General features: G+C 34.8%; 2 protein-coding genes across 5 annotated transcripts in view; one reads left to right on the top strand and one right to left on the bottom strand.

The window, feature by feature from the left end:
* LOC583813 (epidermal growth factor receptor substrate 15-like 1) overlaps positions 1–17,564 on the bottom strand; it is a 39,600-nt gene extending 22,036 nt beyond the window's left edge. For all 4 annotated transcript variants that reach the window (XM_030996804.1, XM_030996807.1, XM_030996805.1 and 1 more), the window contains exons 1-6: positions 17,470–17,564; positions 12,861–12,905; positions 8,214–8,351; positions 4,126–4,221; positions 1,840–1,908; positions 523–648 (exon numbers count right to left, since the gene is read on the bottom strand). In XM_030996804.1, coding sequence (XP_030852664.1) covers positions 523–648; positions 1,840–1,908; positions 4,126–4,221; positions 8,214–8,351; positions 12,861–12,905; positions 17,470–17,496 — 501 coding nt within the window. In that variant the 5' untranslated portion in view covers positions 17,497–17,564. The remainder of the gene's footprint in view (positions 1–522; positions 649–1,839; positions 1,909–4,125; positions 4,222–8,213; positions 8,352–12,860; positions 12,906–17,469) is intronic.
* Position 17,565: 1 nt separating this feature from the next.
* On the top strand, positions 17,566–21,971 carry LOC580662 (glutathione S-transferase P). The gene is made up of 5 exons (XM_780707.4): positions 17,566–17,680; positions 18,917–19,137; positions 19,643–19,777; positions 20,553–20,689; positions 21,033–21,971. The coding sequence occupies exons 1-5, from the start codon at positions 17,598–17,600 to the stop codon at positions 21,291–21,293; spliced, it is 837 nt and encodes a 278-aa protein (XP_785800.2). The 5' UTR covers positions 17,566–17,597; the 3' UTR covers positions 21,294–21,971.
* Positions 21,972–22,716: the final 745 nt, after the last annotated feature.

Raw genomic sequence — 22,716 nt, 5'->3', positions numbered from 1 at the left:
ATCCACAATCTGCTACAGAACAATACACATCTATATAATTTGTCTTAATAATCCTCTACTAAACATTTCAGTTTTCAGACATGTTACTTGTGATGCAGAAATACATGTTAACATTTATTGTGTTCACATTTACCATATTACCGTATTTGCCGGCGATAAGGCCGCAGCGCCGTATAGGCTGCACCCCCGATTTTGACATTTAAAAAAAAAAGTGTCGAAATCGGGATTTGATCTCTTGCGTACAAATGTTGATGTGACTAAAATAACTGCCTTAAACCGCTCGGAAAAAGAAAAAAAAATATTTATTTTTGTTCAATTCAATTCCACTTTATTGACAGTAAGTCTGAAAACTTACAAATTACATATACATGTATAACATCACACTTTACCTGTACATGAATAACTAAAAAGAAAGTGTGTAGTTTTACCCAGCTTAACAAAGCGGGTTAGCATTAAAAGGAAAAATAATACCAATTAATTAAACAAATCACAGATTTGTTTATTGAAAGAGAATGGTCTCACCCTGCTGAGTACATCTACAGGTAGTTTAGAGTTCATAAAGACACCTTTGACCTTGTCACCCGATAGTTTGTTGTCCATGGGAGAGAGACCGTCAAAGATCCCATCATACTTAGCTTTGTCTTCAGCCTGGGTAAACAAAATAGATATCAATATTTGGTTGAAAAATAAAGTATACAAAAAGTAAACTTACATGTACATCTAAATGAATAAAATTACTACTCTGCATAGAAAATTGATTTTGATGGCTGTGTAGTTGGTGCTAAAAATAAACATGATTTCTCAAACATAAGAATGCCATTAGAATCATACAATTTGAACCCGGCATTATCTTCAACTAAATAAACATGAGATTGATAACAATCTTCTTGTGTTGACATTTAATTCATAACTTGATACTGCAATATTAGACGATGGGTTATATATGCAAACATTGATTCATACATTCAACTCTCTTAATACCAAACTAATCATATCATAATTGCCATATGGTACTTCCTTACTGGATTGAGTGCAACAAAGAGATTTATCTCTTCTGACAGATTTTTAATTCTGTCTTTTATCAGGGGAGTACTGCAGCATAATATCCTCAAGACAAATGAGGCGTTTCTAGGGTCTTGTCATTAAATTGCACTCATAGAAAACCTGCTTCCATCTCTTTTTCTCTCTGTCTTTATCTCTCCCTCCATCTCTTTTTCTCTGTCTTTATCTCTCCCTCCACCTCTTTTTAAAAATCTTCCTTTGTCTTTATTTCCTTTTTTCTTGCTCTCCCCCCCCCCCCTTCCTCTCTCTCTCTCTCTCTCTCTCTCTCTCTTCCTCCACCTCTTTCTTTCTCTTCCTTTGACTCTAGTTCCCTTATCTCTCCCTCCATCTCTTTCTTTATCTTCCTTTGTCTCTAGTTCCTTTTTCTCTCCCTCCACCTTTTTTCTTTCTTCTCTCTAGTCCCCCCCCCCTTTTCTCTCTTTCCCTTTGCTTTCCCTTTGCTTTCTCTTTCCTTGCTCTCTCTCCTTCCCCTCTCCATCTATGTCCCTCCCCCTTCTTTCTCTCTTTCTCTCTCTGTCACTCTGTGTGTGTCTCTCTCTCTCTCATCCCCATCCTTATACATTATATCTCTCATATTTCCCTTTCTATGCTTCTACTAGAGGTATTTGTTTCCCTAAACAAGTCATTAGATACGATCCAACCAACCCCTCCCTATTAAAAAAAAAAAACGGTCTAACTCTGCCTCTGTGTCTTATCAAAACGATACTCTTGCACCGAGGAGACTATTCCAGGATGCCTCTCAAAACAATCCTGATGACATCATCAATCATGACTTACCGATACTGCCCATGGGATATCTCCCATAGCAGGGCTTCCTGATCTACCGTGCACTGGAGGAGTACCAGCCTAAAAACAAATGAATATATCATCATCATCATCATCATCATCATCATCATCGTTATCAGGTATTTGAAAACAATACCCTCATTCAATATCCTCATTTATATTTATCAGCTGCACAGTTTCGGTGAAAATGTGGTTTTCAAAACTAGATGAAGAGGACATATATAAATGAAGTAGATAAATTACAAGGAGTAATCATATATTTGAAAACATAAACCAAGTTTGATATACCATTATCATCATTACATGTGTTGCATTACTAATATGGCATACCGTATTTGCCGGCGTATAGGCCGCAGTATTTTTGGAAGAGAAAATATCAAAAAGTCGGGGTGCGGCCTATGCGCCGAAAGAGTAAAAAAATTTTTTTTTTTTTTTTTTTTTTTTTTTTTTTTAGTTTCGATTTATGGCGCTATACCTGGCAATGTCTCCCAGCTCAGTAATCAGTGTGTTGACTCACCACTCGGAAACTACAACAACACTAAAATTTGACTGTCATCTTGGTTTGAAAGTAATCTTTCTAATAGATCTCAATATGTAGTTTATAATAATAGTTCCTCAAATTTTTTTCTATAACAAATGGTGTACCACAAGGTACACCACTGGTACCATAGGTACTTTATTGTTTTTAATTCACATTAATGATCTTACACATTCTTCTAAAAACGACATTGTTACTATTATTTGTGACAAGTTTACAAGCACAAATCAGCGCCTTTAACTGAACCTCGATGTTAAATGAAGGTCCTTCCACGCGTGGGTTTTCGGCAGCAAAACAACAACAACAAAACCAAAAATACTTTTTTTTTTTTTTTTAAATGTCAAAATCGGGGGTGCGGCCTATGCGGGGGTGCGGCCTTTACGCCGGCAAATACGGTAGACCCAAATGTAATAAACACCCATTTCCGTATTGAATCAAACTGTAACATGTACAGTTTATTGTTCTACTTTTTTTATATCTGTATTTAATAAACTACATTATAGTACAATTATTATCAGGTAATCCTTTCTTCAATCATGTACATGTATAATATACATGTGCAAACATCTACATGTACAATATGTACATGTATCTGTAACTGTTTTGAGCTAACTGTGACATTAATCAGTCAACCATTGACTCTTACAACCAATCAATAAAAACAATAACATGCAAGGCAGTCCCTTACTCCCACCTGCATTATACAGACTGTTGCTATCGATCACTAGTAGAAACTTCCTTGTGCATGCATGCATTATCAAGGGCACTGGGTTGAGCAATGAAGGTATAAATCCAATTACTGTCTACTGTCTAACCATAAATGTTTATGTAACCTTTCCAAGTCTATCACCACACAGGTATAATGTCTTACTATCATAATCAAACCAGGTCTTGACTCAACTCAGGGAAGGAAATCCATAAATGATTTTGACACTGAAAATATTCTGAGGGCACATACATGTAGGGCACTGAATCCATTTTCTAGTACCGGTATACTTTTAGTGAACAACAAAACGTGTGTGTGTTTTTTTTACAGTTTTTTTTTTTAGAAGACCATCAAACAATGGATGATGCTAGCACAGGATGGTAAACAAATACGTTCGCACAATTATGTTTGAGGTTAGGGTTTTCCTCTGATAAAATAGAACATATGTCTGTTTAAGGATATTTTTGAAGCTAGTGTTGATTTTTCATTAGAAAAATGTGACATTGTATAGTGAACTCTCACCGTTCATGTTTGCAAATCATTAACATGGCACAATAGAATCCTTTTTTCAGGTGGCTCTTGTTTTACATGGGGGGGGGGGGGTGTAGTGGGTTCTACAACAAATGCTCCAGCAACAATTACATCACAGTCAATTCCTACAGTAACAAAATTGCTGACTTTATTTTACCTGACCCCAATACTAAACCCAATCGAAAACCCATTTACATGCCTAACCTTCCCTATTTCTTTGATAACATAATGCCCACGAAATGTTACTGTCCATCCCATATTTTGTTTCTTCTCTGCCATCAAGATACATGTACATGTACATACATTTTTATAACATAACATTAAGAAGAAGGGTTTGAGAGTGAGTCCTCATACAGTCTATGAACATTTTAGGTTATTATCTTAAATTTGACTGTTTCATAATTTAAAAAAGATCAGTGGGGGGGGGGGGGGGGTTATTGCCCCAACCCCTAGTCTTCAATTAAATATATGCCATCACAAGTCAAATAGGCTACATACTCACCAGACTGGGAAGAGGGGCTGGGAAGGTCAATCCCGTCAGGGCAACTTCCTTGCCACTCTGTGCAAGGGCTATCAACTTCAGGGCTACAGTAAATGCCTGTAAAAAAAAAAAAAGGGCCAATCAGATGGAGACAATGATTAGAGAAAGATGCAGAAATGGAGAGAGGGTGAGGTGGGGGGAGGGGGAGGGGGGAGGGGGGAGGGGGGAGATGGATACTTTGAGAGAGGGAGAGAAAGATGGGGAGGTAGAGAGAGGAGAGACGGAGAAGGAAAAAGATAGTGTTAAGGGTAAAAAACAGGCAGACAGAGAAGGGCAGGTCCAAGCTATTTGCTTTGTGACGTACGGGACATTCAGAGACTTTAAACAAGAAATAACAATGGATGACATTATTTATATGACTATCTTTTGGTATGAGTCTGTGGCTATTATGGGCTAGTTCATTTGTGGAAAGTTTTAGTTCTGACCAATTCATAAACTAATTTTTAATGTAATTAATGTGCTGCGTGACGTACGGGACCAGAGAATTTCTGACTTTTTCAAAAATAAGTTCATCATAAAAGTTCTCTAAATTTATTAAGTTATGAGATTTATGGTAATGATATCTTGATTCATTATGGAATCAAGCATTAATCACAACTATTACCATATTTTTCTGACCTTTCGTTATTATGTAATATACCAAAACATAAATGTGTGCATGTGACGTACGGGACACGTGACGTACGGGACAACTTTTCCCTATGGGAAAATGCATTGAAATGAAAAATTTTCGTCAAAATTTGTTAAATGTGAACAATTTTAACTTAAATCAGTGACAATTAGAGTATTTTAGAACCCAATTAGATCCTCTGACCATCACTTAATATAATCTGTGTTAATTTATGAGGTAAATCAATACAAATATTACTTTAACAAAGAAAACAAATTGAATTAATATTCATACACACTATATTACCATTTTTATTCCATTTACCCATCTATCATGTGCAGTCATGCTTCTTTTCTCATTTCTTTTATCCATTCCATTCAACATTGCAAAATGTTTTTAAATAATAATTAATGAAGAAGATGAAATTCAACTTGGAAACTTTTATTTAAACTTGTTTGAAACACAGCTAGGGCACACTCTGCACATCATATTTTGTCAAAGAAAATTTCTTATGCTCTAAAAGTGTTTGTGAACAAAGATACATTAAAAATATGAAGTCTTTTCTTCATAGCTTGTTTGAATTACTTGATAGTAATATCATAGAATTTTGAAGGAATTCAAAGATAATGCTGGACATATTGTCTTTTTTATATCCTTTTATCACAGATTAGAACATATATGTTGCTGTCATATATTCAAGAATTTTGATGTACATTAATGTAGCCTACTGTACATGTTTGTGAAAGATGGATACAAAAATATAAATCTTGAATGTATTTCGTATTGATTAAAACATCTTATTAACACCACCGGATATGGGAAATTAAAATTAAGGTTTGTGTGACCTTTTCCACAATTCAAAAGATTAATTTAAAGCAAAATCAACAAAAATGTATGGGTGTAAAAGTGATAAAAATCTTAAGTGGGTGAGAGTGTGAAATACTCAAAAAGGCTATCCTTCTTTGAAAGTTATGATTTAGTTTTTAGGAGATCAGAATTCCCGAGCTGGCTCTATAACATGTACAGTGTATGCTGTAATCCTTTACTATCATATATGACATTTAAATAGAATATCAAAAAACCTCACATGGAGAGCTTGATAGCATACATGTACTATTCTTACCTGCAGCATCTATGAGTTGTAAAAGCCAGCTTCTGGTGCATCCACTACCATATAATTTCATTAGACTCATTCCAGGAACTAGTACACTATTATGATTTACATATTTAGCATCCTGCCAATGCTGGGGACATCAACTGGCAAAATACCAAAGTTGATAATACCAGGGGTTTGGCTTGAAGTCTAATTACATCAACAACAATTACATAAAACAACAACAAAAGTACAAACAAGTAAATTCCTAGAAGGGACCCAGTTGAAATGTTCATATATCCCTGTATACAACAAGTTTCCTAACACAGTATATATATTTTCTCCTTTTGGTCATTTCCTTTTTCACATCTCGCATTGGTTTTATATGGGGTTGTCCCGTACGTCACACACTTGTCCCTTACATCACATTTCTTAATTTGATTATGTAATCAACACAGAACTTTTGAAATTTTTGTTAAACCTATTTTTTGTTAGGTATTCATCTAAATTAGAACTTCCTAGAATATCTTTAAAAAAAAAAAATATTTTCATAATTAAAATTAAACAAATTATGATCAAATTGTGACGTACGGGACATCACACTTTGGAACCTACCTCATTTGCATAATTAATTAATTTTGAAAGTTTTTATATTTTTTTCCTATTTTCTAGCATGATGGTCTTCATGTCCTGAGATATTTGATTTTAAACAAATAATTCAAATGAGATACAAAAATAAAAATGTAATGTCCCGTACGTCACGCTAATTAATACAAATCGAAGTTCGTGACCTTGGCACTTTTCGTATTTTGATAATTTTAATTTTTTTTTATCAGATTCATAAAATTCATAGTTTCAACTTTAAAATGAGGTATAGTTTGTTAAATATATATAAAGATGAAATTTGACCCCCAGAGGGGACAATAGCTTGGACCTGCCCAGAAAGAGATATACAGTGTATAGAGCATAGGGAGAAGGAAGAGAAAGGGAGAAGGAAGAGAAAGGGATAGAAAAGGGAGATAAAGGGAGAGAGAAAGGGTAGGAGAGAGAGAGAGAGAGAGAGAGGGGGGAGGAGGGTGAGACAGAGACAGTGACAGACAGAGAAAAAGAGAGGAGAGAAATACATACATTTTTTTTTTAAAGAGAGATCCTGAATAGAAAATGGACACAGAACAATATAATGTGTCTCTTTGATCTTTGTTATAAAATAAACTAAAAAAAAGGAGGAACCAAATGTTTTGCATGGAAGATGAAAAAAGGTACAAACATGTACATGTATATATGTATAATGTAGGCCAATTCATCTGTGAGGAAGTATATTGTGTAAAAAGGAAGGAACGGGAAAAATTGTCATTAGGAAACTAAAGAAGTGGTATATTGTGTATGTAAATATAAATACCAGATGTTATCCATCCAGAGTGCTCAAAATGCATGGCATTAACAAACAATTTACAGGATGCAATGTACATTGAACTACAATGTACATGTAAAGTGGAAAATAATGTACTGTATAGTTTATTGCATTAGATGTACTACAGATACAGTGCATAAAATGTATTAACCACATAAGCTAATGAATTCAGTGTGGATATAATTATACAAAGACCTCACTCACAGGAGACAATTAGCACTGTCAAACACTATAAACCACAGACGCTAATGACCGCTAACTGCACACTAAATGCAGAATAGCAGAGAGTAATATGCATTCAAACTCAATCATTCCCTTTATTACTCGGATGATAATGCAACTGTGACAAGGGGCAATTGGTATTCATTTTCTAGCTCGAAAATAGCTGTATTTTCCTGAGGGTGAAAAACGCAGTCTTCTTGCATGGATTAAAAAGTTGGGTGGCATTTTGCTGGGGTATTCCTAAGATAACCCTTTAGAAAATATATGTAGTTGTTAACTTTTTTGCCAAAACTTAACATTTTTACAAGCCGATAACACAACATTTGCTCCAACAACAAATGTCCTGGGCATACATATCATCAGAATATATGATTAGGGTTATGGTTGGAAAGGGAATTATTTTGGTTGAGGATTTCTTTAAAGAGATATAGTATTTGGTCCATCATTACATTTGGCAATATAGTTGGTGTAAAGAAAATAATTTCATGCACATATTTTCAACAAAAGTTTCTCTTGACAACTTTATCAGTTTGCCAAAGCCTTGCCTGCCATTGCAACAATAAAGGGGATTTCATCCATAGAGATGGCATTACTCATAGCAGGTGAATTAAATGGCTGGTAACAAGAGGTTAGGTTAGAGAAACATTATGTCTCTCGAACATATACCGGTACAATGTTTTAAACGCATAATGAAGTTGACCTTTGACCCCTACCTGTTTGTCCAGATACCCCCTTCCCTGGGGGTCAGAAAGCTCCCATATCTTATGGAGGATGGTTTCTCTTAGTCCAGACTTCTTGAGGAATGCCGCTGCATCTACGGCGCCTATCTTCCCTGTGCCACTCTTATCCACCTGTAAATATAAAACAACAAATACTGGTTGAATTCTACATGAATGGACACACAAATTCTACGCTAAAATCACTTTCCCAAGGCATTAAGGGAAGGGGAAATATTTACATGTACATGTAAGGAAGAATAAAACAAAGGGTGTTTCAGCTTTGAAAACCAACATGTATGAAGAGCTTAGGGGAATAAGGGGCGAAATGAAATAGGACTACACATGTAAAATTACCACCAAGGTAATCATATCTTTAAAACAATTTAAAAAGTAGGTAGATGTACATGCATACAAGAAACAAACAAGGTATACTTGAAATATACCCTGAATTGTTAACAGCATCAAAGAGGAGAGGATATAACAGACTTATGATATCTTCATCATACATTTAGCTTTAAAAAAGGGGTTTAGTTTAAGAACAAGAAGCTAACCAGGCATTAAAAAAAAATAACAATAACCATAGAAAACGAAATAAAAATCATACATGTAGTCTAGCGCTTAACTGTCATTTCTTTTTAATTGTATAATTTAATCACTTTAATCCTCTATAATGGCCATACTTCCCATGATTGATCCCAGTTTTGACTAAAAAAATACAACATTAATTTATACCTCTGATGAAAATGAAAGTGAAAATAAAAATCTAGGGTATCTGCTCAAATTTCATGAAAACTAGATGCTGGATAAATCTGCAGACCAATGTACATGTACATGTACATGTAAAGCATTAATTTGTTGATCTACATTTAAAGGTTCCCTACTTTACTCAAAGCAGAACAGTTTCTTCCTGCAACATTCTTCTAACTACTGTATAAATTGAATTTTCACTTTATACATGTTACATGGTGCAAACTGTAAAATTTGTTTCATTTTGTCCTAGAGGCTTTTTTGTGGACATGGCACCAGACATAACATGTACAGGCCCACATGTATTAACTCCAGGATATTAAAAGACATAATACATGTACCTGTATCTACATGTACATGTACATGTTGGTAACTAACATGATGTGATACAGTAGCTCAATATAAACCCACATTATGTATAAACCCAAATTATCCAACCACAAACACAAATTTCTGGTGCCAAATCACTTCTAATCTTGATGTTAAATGTACATGGGCATCTAGATGTACACATCAAAGTACTATACATGTAAGTATAGTTTTAACATGCAATATACATCATATTAATTGGTAATATGCATTGATAAATTACCCTCTACTGTTTAGAATGTATTAACTCTGGGATATTATTAGGGTATTATAATAGGAGTTCTAGATACTGCAAACAGCAACATGTACTTGAAACCTCTGTAGATTTTACTTCTTCCAATAAAGATAGCCCGTTCCATCCTAAATTGTACACTGTCATCCATGGAAATTCATGAAATGATTGTGATAATAAATATGGTTTCTTTCTGATATATTGTAGATAAAGTTTACCTGTATATGTTCTCAGAACTTTATTGATCAATCTCTTCACAAGTCTTTAGATTGATCAATGAAGTTCTGAGAAGACATTAATTTTATCCATCCAGAATAAATCATATTGCCACAATCCTTTCTATGAAAAGAGGTTATAATTTGTTGGGCAACCATGCATGTACAATGCAATCAGTCTAAATGATCTATGTCATGCATGATCACAGTAGCTCACTTGGCACTTGTCCATAGCAACAACAATATCAATAAAAAGTCATTAAAAAATCATAACATTATTTTGCAAATGTTCTTAATCTGAATGTAAAAGTTGCCTGGTATCACAAATATGGAACAAGTTTTTTTTTTTAATAACATGCAACTTAAAAGCAATACCCTTATTAGACTAATTAAGTTGTTGATGAAATTAGTCCCAATAAATTGGATGTACAATCGGTTTTCCAATACCAAACAAGCACTGATGTGGATATAGCAGGGTACACAATAATGCTACATGTACTGTACATACACATTACACCCTTCTATAATTTACAACACAAGACATAACCACTTTTGTTATCAAAGCATATTCTTGACCATAACTAGTAGTACACAAGAATAGAATTGAACAAGAATACCTGTAAGGACAATAAATTTCAGATTTTACTACATGTGTAACTGTTTTAGTGCACAACCAGACATTGTGTACTATAATCTTTAACGCAACTTTTCTACACAATACAATTTGAATTTCTAGGAAGTGTACCGGTAAGTGTAACCTTGGAATATTTTCATACTTTTCATTTAAGTACACAGTTTGATTATGATAATGTACTGAGGGACTTTCCAACCCACAAGCTTTTTTTTTTTTTTTTTTTGGTTCCCCTTTTTTTCCTCATCTATTTGGTAACTGTACATGGATTGTATTTGTAATTGTATTTGAAGTAAATTTTATAATGATTTGGAAAAATTAAACAATTGAATTGAAGTACTTTGTAAAAATATCATTGCAGATTTTGCTTCAAATTCAATATCTCAAGGTATTGGGAGCTTGGAGTTTAAAAGTGTATACATGAATGGACGGCTTTATACAGGAAAATGGCAAAATAATAACACTGGAGAGTCCTGATGTACAACAAATTGCTGATAAAAGGGACTGATTTACTATTAAAGTTTATGCATACTTTTTAAATTGATCCTTCTATGAACGGCATACTTGTAAATGTGGTTCAAGCTCGCTATCCATAAGGACCGCTTTTCATCAGGACCATCATTCATAAGGACGGCTATCCATAACGCGTGACCAAATGAATAGCGGTCTTTTATAAATAGCGAGCAGACCATGTAAATGTTTGCCTACAAAATGTATCTACATGTACATGTATGTAAGTTCCATTGCAATTCATTTACCCCTGATATACTGTACATGTAGTGTGCTTATTCTATGCTGTAATAATACAAACTTGCCCAACGCCTCCTTCCTGAGATTCACTGTGATCTATGATGAAATGTTTCCGGGTGACATTTCCCCTCAAGGAAAGCACCGACCACCTCTATGAAGTAATCCATTACTTTACAAGTTCACAAAAGAGTGAATGGGGTGGGACTACAGGAAATCCAATAGGTAATACTTGACCTACATGTATGTGAATTTTTACTGTCTGGCAGTTTATAATGATACTCTAGGATCAGACTTTTCTTCTACTATTCACTGTAATCTATGACAAAATGTTTCTGGGTGACATTTCCCCTCAAGGAAAGCACTGGTCACCTCTATGATCTATATGAAGTAGTCCATTGCTTTTAATACAACACAAAAGAGTGAATTAATGGGTGGGACTACAGGAAATCCACAGGTAGTGCTTGACCCATGAGAAGTTGCTTTACTGTCTGGCGAAATATAGCTGACACTCTTACTTCAAATTTTCTTCAAATAACAGATACAGTTAAAAAGTAAAAACTAAATTATTCATACCCTACAACTAAACCAAGTTATGTAATTTCTCATTTAAAGAAACATAATGTATACATTGTACATGTAATAACCCTGTCTTAAGAAGAAACTGTCAATGTTTACTTATTCATTAGGAAAAAGAAGTACTTGTATTTTGTGCCCCAGCTCAACTTATAGACATTATATTGTCTTTGATACGTTTCATATTGTTCAGAAAACTAATTATGCTACAGCTGCATATTAAAGCAGAGGCTTGCAAAATGAAAACTGTAAAGCTACCTCGGAGCTCACATCATAATGTTATTTAAATATGATGATCAAATATGCTTTGTGAACAGATGGTTGAATTACAACCATCTTTCTCCAGTCTAGCACATCCTAACATTAGCAACAACACAAAATAAATTGATCTGTGGTAAATTTAATTAAAATGAAAGTAAAAGTAATAAATGCTCCATGAATCGACAGCTTTCAATTCAATCACAAATCTGACATAGTCCTTTGTTACTTCAAGGAAAGTGCACTTCACTTAAGAATTAAATCGCATAGATACGTAATCTAATGCTTTCAAATCAAAGACAGATTAAAAGGCCATTATTCAAATTCATGGTCAACCATTTTGGATCTTGCCTGTATTAACACATAACATTATAAGTCCAGATACATGTATTTTGACATCACTGAACCAAACAGTAAGACTTCTAAGGCTTGTAAGTTGTAGGAAAAGGGACTGTAATGTTCAAGAAAATGAACCTATCTTTTTTTTTAAATAAATACTTTACCTTGACACTGTAATCCTTAAGGTGTAGGCCATGACTATACGGCTTCACACTACAGCTACTTGATTTTAAGATCATGCATTTTAAGCCTTGGGGATTACCTAGAGTATGACCAAGGATCACCTGTTTTTTGGGGAAAAAAACTGACCCTACAATATTCAGAAAAAAAGAACCCCATGCTTTATAATGTAACATCTAATCATTCTCTCTCCCCCTCTATCTCTCTCTCTCTCTCTCTTTCTCTCATTCGATTCATTTTTTGATAATACGCATTGGCTAAATTGTTGTACATATATATATTCACATTATGTATAAAGATACTAAAATTACAATTTAACCGACAAATGATAAATTAAATATTCTTACTTGTCTGAAGAGAGATTCATATGCTGTGATATTGGACCCAGCAACCTGTATGAAAAGCAAAGAAGTAAGAAACAGTCATTCTTTTTACAAAAAATCTGCCAATATTGTTGAAATATACATGTATGTACATTTATAAGTTTAATAACAGGTCCACATCATTGAAAAACTAAAACATACATGTGCACTGTAGCTTTGTAAACTCCAAAAAATGCCACCTTCATTTCTTTGATTGAAAAAACGCACATACGAAACACAAGAAAAGAAAAAATTAACTATTACTTCACTGCCCCATGACAACAAAATTACTATTCACAATATGCAATCTGATTTTGTAACTTTCATAAAAAAACAGAAAAAGTTTAAAACAAAAGCATTTTTTTAAAAATCTCTTTAATCAGTCTCCCCCCCCCCCCCCTCTCTCTCTCTCTCTCTCTCTCTCTCTCTCTGTCTCTGTTTCTCTCAGTCTATCTTTATTCCTCTTTTTCTTTTATTTTCACACAGGTTCACAAAGTCTATCGTTTTTAAAGATGTGTTGTTGTTCGTTACAGAAAATGAAAGTAGTACTCTAATTAGTAGTCTAGTACATGTAGTACGTAAGTTCAAACCATGCTTACATGTACATGTTTGTATACAAATAGTGTTTCTCAATATATCATTTTGGTGTTACACATGTACATTAAACAGAGGGGAAGTACACAGGTAGCTTGCTCTACAAATTTTACCTACACCCACATATATGACCCATCACCACACACTAGGATAGCTTTGTCTGTTGTGAGTCAGGAAGTGTAACGTTTGTGTGAAGTTTCAGGCATGAGTCACAGGAATATGGAGTATCCATTAGAAGTCTCTCCTCGGTCCTATTAATAAACCAGATCCTCTCATCATCATCACCCGTATCCATAACCCCCTAATCAGGGATTCTAACTCACAAGGCCTGTCTTCATCAGCTTGAGTTTGCCAAATAACCCGCTATTTTCAGACTCGCGATATCCCAAAGCTCTAAATTGCGACTTCACCAGACCGATACGCTCGTTACAAACTAGCTCGGACAGGCACAAATTAATCCGCCTTTTCCCAAATAGCGGGATATTTTGGAAACAAAACCAAGATTTCTTGGGATATTCTCTCGACCAAATATCCCGCTAATTACAATTGCCGGCGATCGAGATAGTTAAAATAGTGGTTTACTTGGAAAACTGGAGCTGATGAAGACAGGCCTATTTTCTCATGTAAATATTGCATGGGTGTGCTACTAGATTACAGCAAGATCTTGTCTCATACTACTTCTGCTGTAAAGCCTGGTGAAGTATTAAAGATAAAGACCAGTTATGGTCATGCGATTGCATAGTGAAAGAAACGTTGTGGAATCGATCAAAAAGGTTGATCATCTAGCATATAAGAATTGGTGTGTACTGCAAGGTTCTGGATTCATCAAAATGATAAGTAAAGTTACAAGCACTGTACACAGAAAGATGTATATCGGACTACGCACATGTGCGCGACACGTGCGTTTATTTCTCACATACCAATAGATAAACTAATTTACCAAATATATCAATTAGTAGGCGGTTTCCCGGGAAATTTGTTATCATCATGTATTAGTCAAAACATATTCTTTCATATGATTGGTAATAAGAGCTTCCATTTCATTTTTTGAAATTGGGGCGTTTCCAATACTGGTCTTTACCCTTAAAGCAAAGAGTAAGATGCAATAAAGTCTAAACATAAAGCATGTACAATACAGGGCATACAGCAAAGGACTACCGGCATATACTGTATGTATTCCATACAGGATTAATTAGCACAAATTCCTTCTTCATATGAAAGTACATTTAGGTAGAGGGGTTTTTTTCTGAATATTTCTTTGCATCTGTACTACATGCACATACTTTTTTTTAAATTTTAATCGTCTGCATTCTGCAATCACAATATCAAAGTTCTTTTGGAAGAAAAAAGGTTAGATGATTAAAAAAGTTGTAAATAAGTTGACATAATATTCTATTTCTACAGAAATTGTTTGTTCTTTGAAAAGAGGAATGTTTGAGTACATTAAGTTAGATCTTGGGTTGCATTCTGAAAACTATAGATGTTATCTGTCAAATCAATTTTTGAAGAGCAGAAATCAATCAATCCATTTAGATTTTAGACACATTGTTAGAGTGACATTATTGTGACATTATTTGTTTGTTTGTTTTGAATGAAGAAAAGTGAAACTTAACCCTGTCAAAGGCAATCATTAAAAAAATGCCAAACACTAAAATGTTAATGAAAACGAAATGTCCAATGGTGGAAAATAAATAAATATAAAGTAGTAGTACTAGTAGCAGTATTAATATTATTACAGACTTTTACAGTGAAACCTGCTTTAGTGACTGCCTGTATAGAAAGATTTTTTTGATTTCATTGAATATGGTTTCTCACTGGAAGCTGGACCACATGCCTATAAAGATTATGTTTCCATGTTTCCCCTAGAGTGGTATTTATATACAGGTTTGTCTGTATTAGGTATTAATTAAGGAATCTACATGCTATATTAATAAGTTATATCTAAAAAGTGATTTGGGGGATATTTTTTTTTTCTTTTTTTTTTTAAAATAATATTTTTTAATTCAATCTTTATTCCTGGCAAAGTTGATTCTCTAGGAATTCTAAATACTAAATGATTAATTTTCTAAACCAATATAAAATATGAATCATGAATTCATAGATCATTCATCATTCATAAATAAGAGAGGGAAAGAAAGGAGGAAGAGAGATAGAGAGACAGACAGAGAGAGAATGTGATCAGTACATTTACATGTACATGTACCAATGTAAAGTTAGGCCACCTCTAGACCTACACCATGGAAAAAGGATCACTACATAAAGTAATCTATATAATGATATACAATGCAAAACCTTGAATTGGCAGTAATCATTCAAACTCATATCACAACCAACTAGTACCCTCATTCTTATGTTAAACAATAAACAAACATGTACAGGTAATCTTAGATTACGTAAGTACAAGTAGAGTTTTTATTAAACTCAAAATATTTTTATTTACAGTGTACATGTACAAATAAAGAATTCTAAAGAAACATCATGATCTTGATCACTTCTACTTCTACATGGTATGACGATACTCAGCAGGATCCATATCTTCTCCGCTCTCAACTTTCAACTTGGGGTGGTATTCTGATTGCTGAAAATGATTTTATCTTTCATTTCAAACATTTGCAAAATAGTGCTCAACGCCACAAGTAACAAACAAACAAACTGAAAATGTGTGGAATAAGCCCTTGGTTATGATATTGGTGCTTGCACAGATGTATCTTTTTATGCAACTGTAGACAGCTTTGGGAGACATAAACCAATAACTTGTCCTAATAATTATGACAAATAACATTGTTTTACTTTTACTAGTTTAAGATTTACTATTAACATTAGTGATTACAAATAATGTTTTCTGTTCAGTTCCACTAAAAAAACGGTTGGTGAACATAAATAGAATTCCAGCAGCAAGTTATGGTTCCACCTGCAGCTGCAGTATTCAATCAAATAATAATAATAATAATACAATATTTATAAAGGCAGACGAGGCCCGCACATAGCAGCATAACTGCACAAGTATACTTATTGTGTATTAAAAACTGTTTGGACGACCTCTATCGATTCTTGACATTTCAAACACCACTGTACAAAACTCAACTTAAGTTCACTCAAAATCGGTACTTCTTTAGTGACAATTGATGACACCTAAAAAGCAGTAAAATACAATCTTTTCAACTTAGAAAAATTCTTTGAAAATTCAAAACGTGAGTCTACTGTCAAACTTGCCCATCGTTGAATCTCCATATAAAATCGTATACACAAATTCGGTCGTAATGCGTAACAAGACATGGAGGGAAATCAGCGGCATTTTCTTCAGTTTTTCTACAGATTTTTAACTCTGAATCAGCTGGAAATTACAAAAGTGAACTATTACGGTCATTTATGATTTACGGTAATAGTATGGTTTTGGAGCATCGCATTCAAAAGTAAATGTTTCAACAATAGGTCTAAAAAAAACTAATTGTTATTTTCTTTCATTTGTTTTGTAAACCATGCAGTGTTCAAAATTGATGCCTCTTACTGTCTTTTACTTAGTCTTACTAATAATTACTCTTACTTTTTAAGCACGTACAGTGTATACGCATTAGCATTTACTACTAGCTTTGCTGGAGTGGGAAGGGGCCATGATCAATGATTGATCTTGCCTCTGCCTGGCCTCATCAGGCCTCAAGCTGCGCCCAGCCTGGCAGGCAAGGGAATAGGGCTAACCTAAGCTGCACTCACGGGGTGTGCCCGTGGAGCGCGAGTGGGCAGGGCAGGTTTGCCGGTGAGGTGTCCGCCCGCTACACGCCCATGGAGGCTGCACGGGTAATCCAGTCAAGCGCCTCGGGTTCAAATAAACGACATACAGCACCAACATTCAAGTCACGATAACATCACTATGACTGCATATTTATGATATATAAATTCATATTCATAACATTCAAGGATCAAAAATCAATTTTATATAACATATTCATTATTTACTAAAAGATAAATTTGTGAAAATCAACTTTTAAATCAGATACCTTACCTGACTAATCGATGGAAACGTAGCCATCTTGACTTGATCACAATTTTCCACAGAGCGCCAGCTACGACGGGAATCTGTATAGCTGAGGTCAAGAAGGCAATTTCGGCTTCTAAATCGTTAATTTTACCATGGATTGGCTCCAATTTGGCGCTGTAATCATTGCTGCATTAGGCACTATTTACCTAACGGGTAAAAGTGGTATTTTTATGCGGTAAGTTTAATAATTACACAGAATAATAAGGCTGCGTCTGGGATACCAGTCGGCTTGGCATTGTGTGGAAGTTGGGAAGAAGGTAGGCCGGTGGGTCTGGGGACTTAACCCGTCTCTATCCGCTGACAAACTGAGACAATGCAATCAGCAGGAATTTGGATTCATCTCGCTATTCCGATCATGCAAACAAAGAAACTAAACACTTTTGCACAGTATGGTTTGCATTGGAGGAACCAAACTCTGCTTTCGTTTTGTTCGTGTTTGGCATAGTCATGTGAAAGATGCAAACAAAATTGTAATTTGGTTATGCTTTGAACTTAAATTTGAGTTTGAGTTTGAGATTTAGACCTAGACCTAGGTCTAGACCTAGATCTATTTATTTTTTTTTTTTGGGGGGGGGGGTGGTTGTACTCATATGATAGAGATTGAGATGGAGTCGAGTCTTAGACAAATCTTGTCAATGTTTCATCTGACTTGATGGTAATCAAATAATTTTTGACAAAAGCTTCATTCATTCTTTCTTTTGTTTGCTTCTTTTTTACTTTGTGCACTTTCATTATAGATCTATATCCTATGGAGTCTAGAATATGTTCTAGATCTAACTTGGACCTAGACCTATATGTATTTATTTCTATTTTTTGTGGGGGGTGGATGTCTTGTTTTAACTTGTATGTCTTTTGTTGTTTCTTAATCTGTTGTCTAAAAGAAATATATGTGATATAAATCAGTTGATTTTTGTTGGTGCCAACCTACTACCAACTGCATTGTTAACGTTCATAGTCTACATCATCTAGAATTTACATCATTTTTCCTTCATTTTGTTGTTTGTTTTGCTGTTGTTATTTTTGTTTTCTTTTTTCTTCTCTTTTTTAATTAAATATTGGTATACCCTTGATTTGCTTGATACGGCCTATATTGGCAAATAGACTTATGAAGAGCTACCAAGACTTGATTTATGGGGCGAGTACACAATCATTCCACAGTAGCAGCATTTTGGGTTTCTGAAATGGTATGCAAATTGGACTTGCAAAGAGCTAGACTTTCTTTTACTAATTTTTCTTACAGATAATTCTCTCCAAATAAAGACCATTTCCTGGAATTCTGTTAGGATATATGAGAGCAATGTAAAGGGGGCTAATCTCCTTTTTACTTCTGTAATAATTCTAGATCCATTCATTGATATATAAACAATCATTTTTCAGTTCTCAAAATTCATTGCTATTTGCTTGTCAATAGGAAATTCCAAGAGATTGCCACAGGCAAGGCAGGATGTGTGCCAGCAGAGGACCTGGGTTTTGTCACCATCCACTACTTTGCTGGTCGAGGTCGAGCGGAGGCCATCCGACTTCTGCTGGAGCAAGCCAACGTTCCTTACAACCAGACAGACTTTAGCCGGGAAACTTGGCCTGAAGCCAAGAAAGCAGGAGTAGAGAAAGGCCTTTACACATATGGACAAGGTGATACTTGTCCCCTCCCCCTTCCCCCTTCCCCCTTCTACAAGTTCCCCTACCGACCCACTCCCATGGAGCATTTATGTATTAATGGGAGGAAAGCATTTGACATTTAACATAATCATATTTAATTAGAGTACTTGAAAGAACAAATGCAGAGGAAATGCTTACATTATAATTTTTTTTATATTTTGGAAGGTTACTTTAAAAGGAAAAAGATTGTGGATTACATTCTAAAAGCTGGAATAATATCGTACACCATACTCTTATTTGTGAGAGGTTCTGCTATACTATTAAGCCTAACATTGAAACCCAGCATTGTCTTAATACATGGGTAAGTTCTCTAGTTAAAGAATTCTGTCACTTTTATAGAAAATTTCATTTTGTTACATTTGTATCAAAGATGAATCAAACTACTTTTTGCTATGCTTTATGGTAAATCATACAGGCCCATATACATCACTTGTGTGCTTCCATACAATATTATTTCCTTTTATTTTTTCATACCCAGTGCCAGCCATTGTGACATCATCGGGTGTGTCTATGGTCCAGCAGCAAGCCATCCTGCATTACCTTGGTAGGGCTACAGGGATGGATTGTGACTGTGAAGATATGCATCGCTGTGAGGTACTGGCTCTGGGTGTTGGTGAGTTGATTCTTGGAGAGGTTGCTTGTAGAGAAAGGATAGATTCACTTACAAACATTAAGGACAGTTGTCTGAGGTATTCAGATTTCAGTTATGCATATTTCCAAGTTTCAAGTTGCTGTAAACCACCTCAAAGCTTACAAGTGGTGAAAACTTGGTGGATTTTATCCATAGAAACATCATTATCAGAAACAGGTAAGTTAATACATAGCCAGGGGTTCTGGAACTACGGAAAATACTTAATATATATGACAAAAAACCTTTCTGTTATATGAAATCTTGTTCAGGTTTAAATCTATATTTGAAATATATTATTTTGATATTAAGGGTAATCATGTAATGCACTGATATTGCATCATCTGTCTAAAACTATCTAAGGCACTTGAGCCACAGTACACCAGCTTTACCCTGGCTGTCTTGATAAGGCCCCAGAGCATTGAAGCATATTTAATTACAAACATTTCAAAGAGGCATTTAAAAGTGTAAATAACCTTAAGCTGTATCTTGTCGTTGTATTTGAGATGTTGTATCATGATTTTATACCAAGTTGATAGTCTTTTTCTTTTAAAATTTTAGAAGATGCTAGGAGCAAGCTATCAAAAGCTAAATTAATATCTTGACCTTGAGAGGGAGCTATAGAACATGAAGAGTTTATTCTTTACAATTTCATCAATTTAGACTCGATTTTAACCGCGACAACGATCATTGAATATTGTAGGATCGCATAAGCTTCCAATATGTTCATTTGAATACTCTTTTTCTTTTGTAATTGTAGAGGATGCTAGGAGCAAGCTCTCAAAGCTCGTCTATGACCCGTCTTTCTCCGTTGCCATGAGGGATGAATACCTGAAAGAGATTGCTCCTCTCTGGCTGGGATATTTTGAGAAAATAGCGCCCTCTATATCTTCGCAGGTTAGTCACTATTCAGTCTACCATAAATATGGATATCTTAGAATTCTATGTGTTGTGAGTACATGTGTGTTTAAACTTGTCAATATGGATTAAAACTTACTCATAATCTTCTAATTTAAGTAACCAATTGATTATATAATAAAGTTCAAAAATTATTTGTGTGACAAATCATTTTGTGTAGTAATACTGCCTCCTTGATGTAGCATTCATTCTTTTATTTTCTTGTTGATTTAGCTGCCGTTTCATAAAGGCGTTTTTTAGATAATATTACACAGAAACGAGCAGTTTCATCACCATAGCTTACAATTAACGTGAATAACTATTTTTGTCTTTTGTATTTCAGCAAAGAGGATATTTTGTATCTCATCGTTTGACCTGGGTTGACTTCCTCATCTTTGACCTCCTCGACACCAACATCGAATTCGACAAGCTCGATATGGGGCGCCCTCCTGTGGCCATCCTTGCCCAGTTCCCGAAGCTCAACTCGTACTACAATCGCATGAAGGCTTTACCCAGCATCGCCAATTATCAGAGTAGTCCTCAGAGGCCACCTTTCAAGATACCATACATGCCAAAACCTGAATCCAATGCCAAGCAGATGTGAAGTTACGAGTGTTTTGTCTGAAATACATAAATGTTGTACTATTCGTAGTAGCCTATGTTTAATTTATTTGTGATGAAAAGAGTAGGTATTAGACTGATAAAAAAATATGTTTAGAGTAACTATTAGTAGAGTATCTCAAGGCTAGTTTCTTGACACAGGAATCTGGAGAGTATAAGATCTATTATTGCTTTCACTGCAGTAGTTATTTAAAGTTGTTTCTTATCTCAAAGACACTGAATTATTTAAATCCATACAAAATGGATCAGTTTCGCAGTAGTCGTTTCTCAGGCTTTCACTTTTCATTGTGGCTATGTTAGATGTGGCACAACTCTAGTATTGGGTAACATAATATATCACTCTTAGTTCAGGGGGGGGGGGGCATTTCACAAAGCCTATTTTCAATGACAAATGACAAAAATCAGTGACAAATCTGCTGAAAACCCATCAGAAGCAAGGATTTCAGTAGCATATAACAAAAACTGTCATTTGTCACTGATGACAAGTTTTGTGAAATGCCCCCCCTGGATGTGTGATACATTGTTTATGTGATAGCACTTTGTAGATTTGAGTGTCGTCATAGTCGTACACAGTACTGAATAGTCAATCCTAATAATTGGGAATACTCCACTTCAAGTACAATTTAGTATTGGAGAGAAGGTGACTGATTCACAAGATATGCTGTGGGGCAATTCCACGGTAACGGAAGGACACTCAGACAAGATTTTTGAACTTCAGGTTCATACTAAAAGAACTGTTTTATTAGTATAAGATGTGAAACAGTACAGATATAATACCTATATAGGTGCCTTTAATTCTCCCCAAAAAAATTGTCATTATAGTTAAGTAGTTTAAGAATGTGCATATTAATTATCTCGGTAACGGAAGGACATAAAAATGGACATGGTTTTTCCAGTTAATTAGTGTTTATCCAAACTTTGTGAAGTTGATGAAGCTTTCCACTTGACTGAAACACATTTTGTTCCCCATAGTTTAATACATACTAATAAAACATTTCTTTTAGTATGAACCTGAAGTTCAAAAATCTTGTCTGAGTGTCCTTCCGTTACCGTGGAATTGCCCTGTGGTATAGTGGTTCATTCACTTGACTCTTAATTCAAGGGTTGAGGGTTCAAATCCCAGCCCATCACTCCCATCTTTTTGTAGGACATTTATCCACATTTGCCACTCTCCACCCTACCAGTTGCAGAGGTACTGATAATTGCACGGCCCTTTTGGGGAAGAACATTAGTGCTGATGAGGCTTCCCTGAATAAACAAATTATTATGATTAGACACCGATTCCTGAATTCAATCATATAAATTGAATGTAAAATTACAGTTCTTACAAACATTAGTAGTAAATGCTAGATAAATGTTGTTATTATTGGTATGAAATTGAAGAGAATGTTGTGCCCTCCCCCAGA

Source organism: Strongylocentrotus purpuratus, unplaced genomic scaffold (assembly GCF_000002235.5).
Source record: "Strongylocentrotus purpuratus isolate Spur 01 unplaced genomic scaffold, Spur_5.0 spur5_scaffold_3, whole genome shotgun sequence".
Classification (NCBI taxonomy): Eukaryota; Metazoa; Echinodermata; class Echinoidea; order Camarodonta; family Strongylocentrotidae; genus Strongylocentrotus; species Strongylocentrotus purpuratus.
The sequence above is the reverse complement of the archived record's forward strand: the minus strand, read 5'-3'. Positions and strand labels throughout refer to the sequence as shown.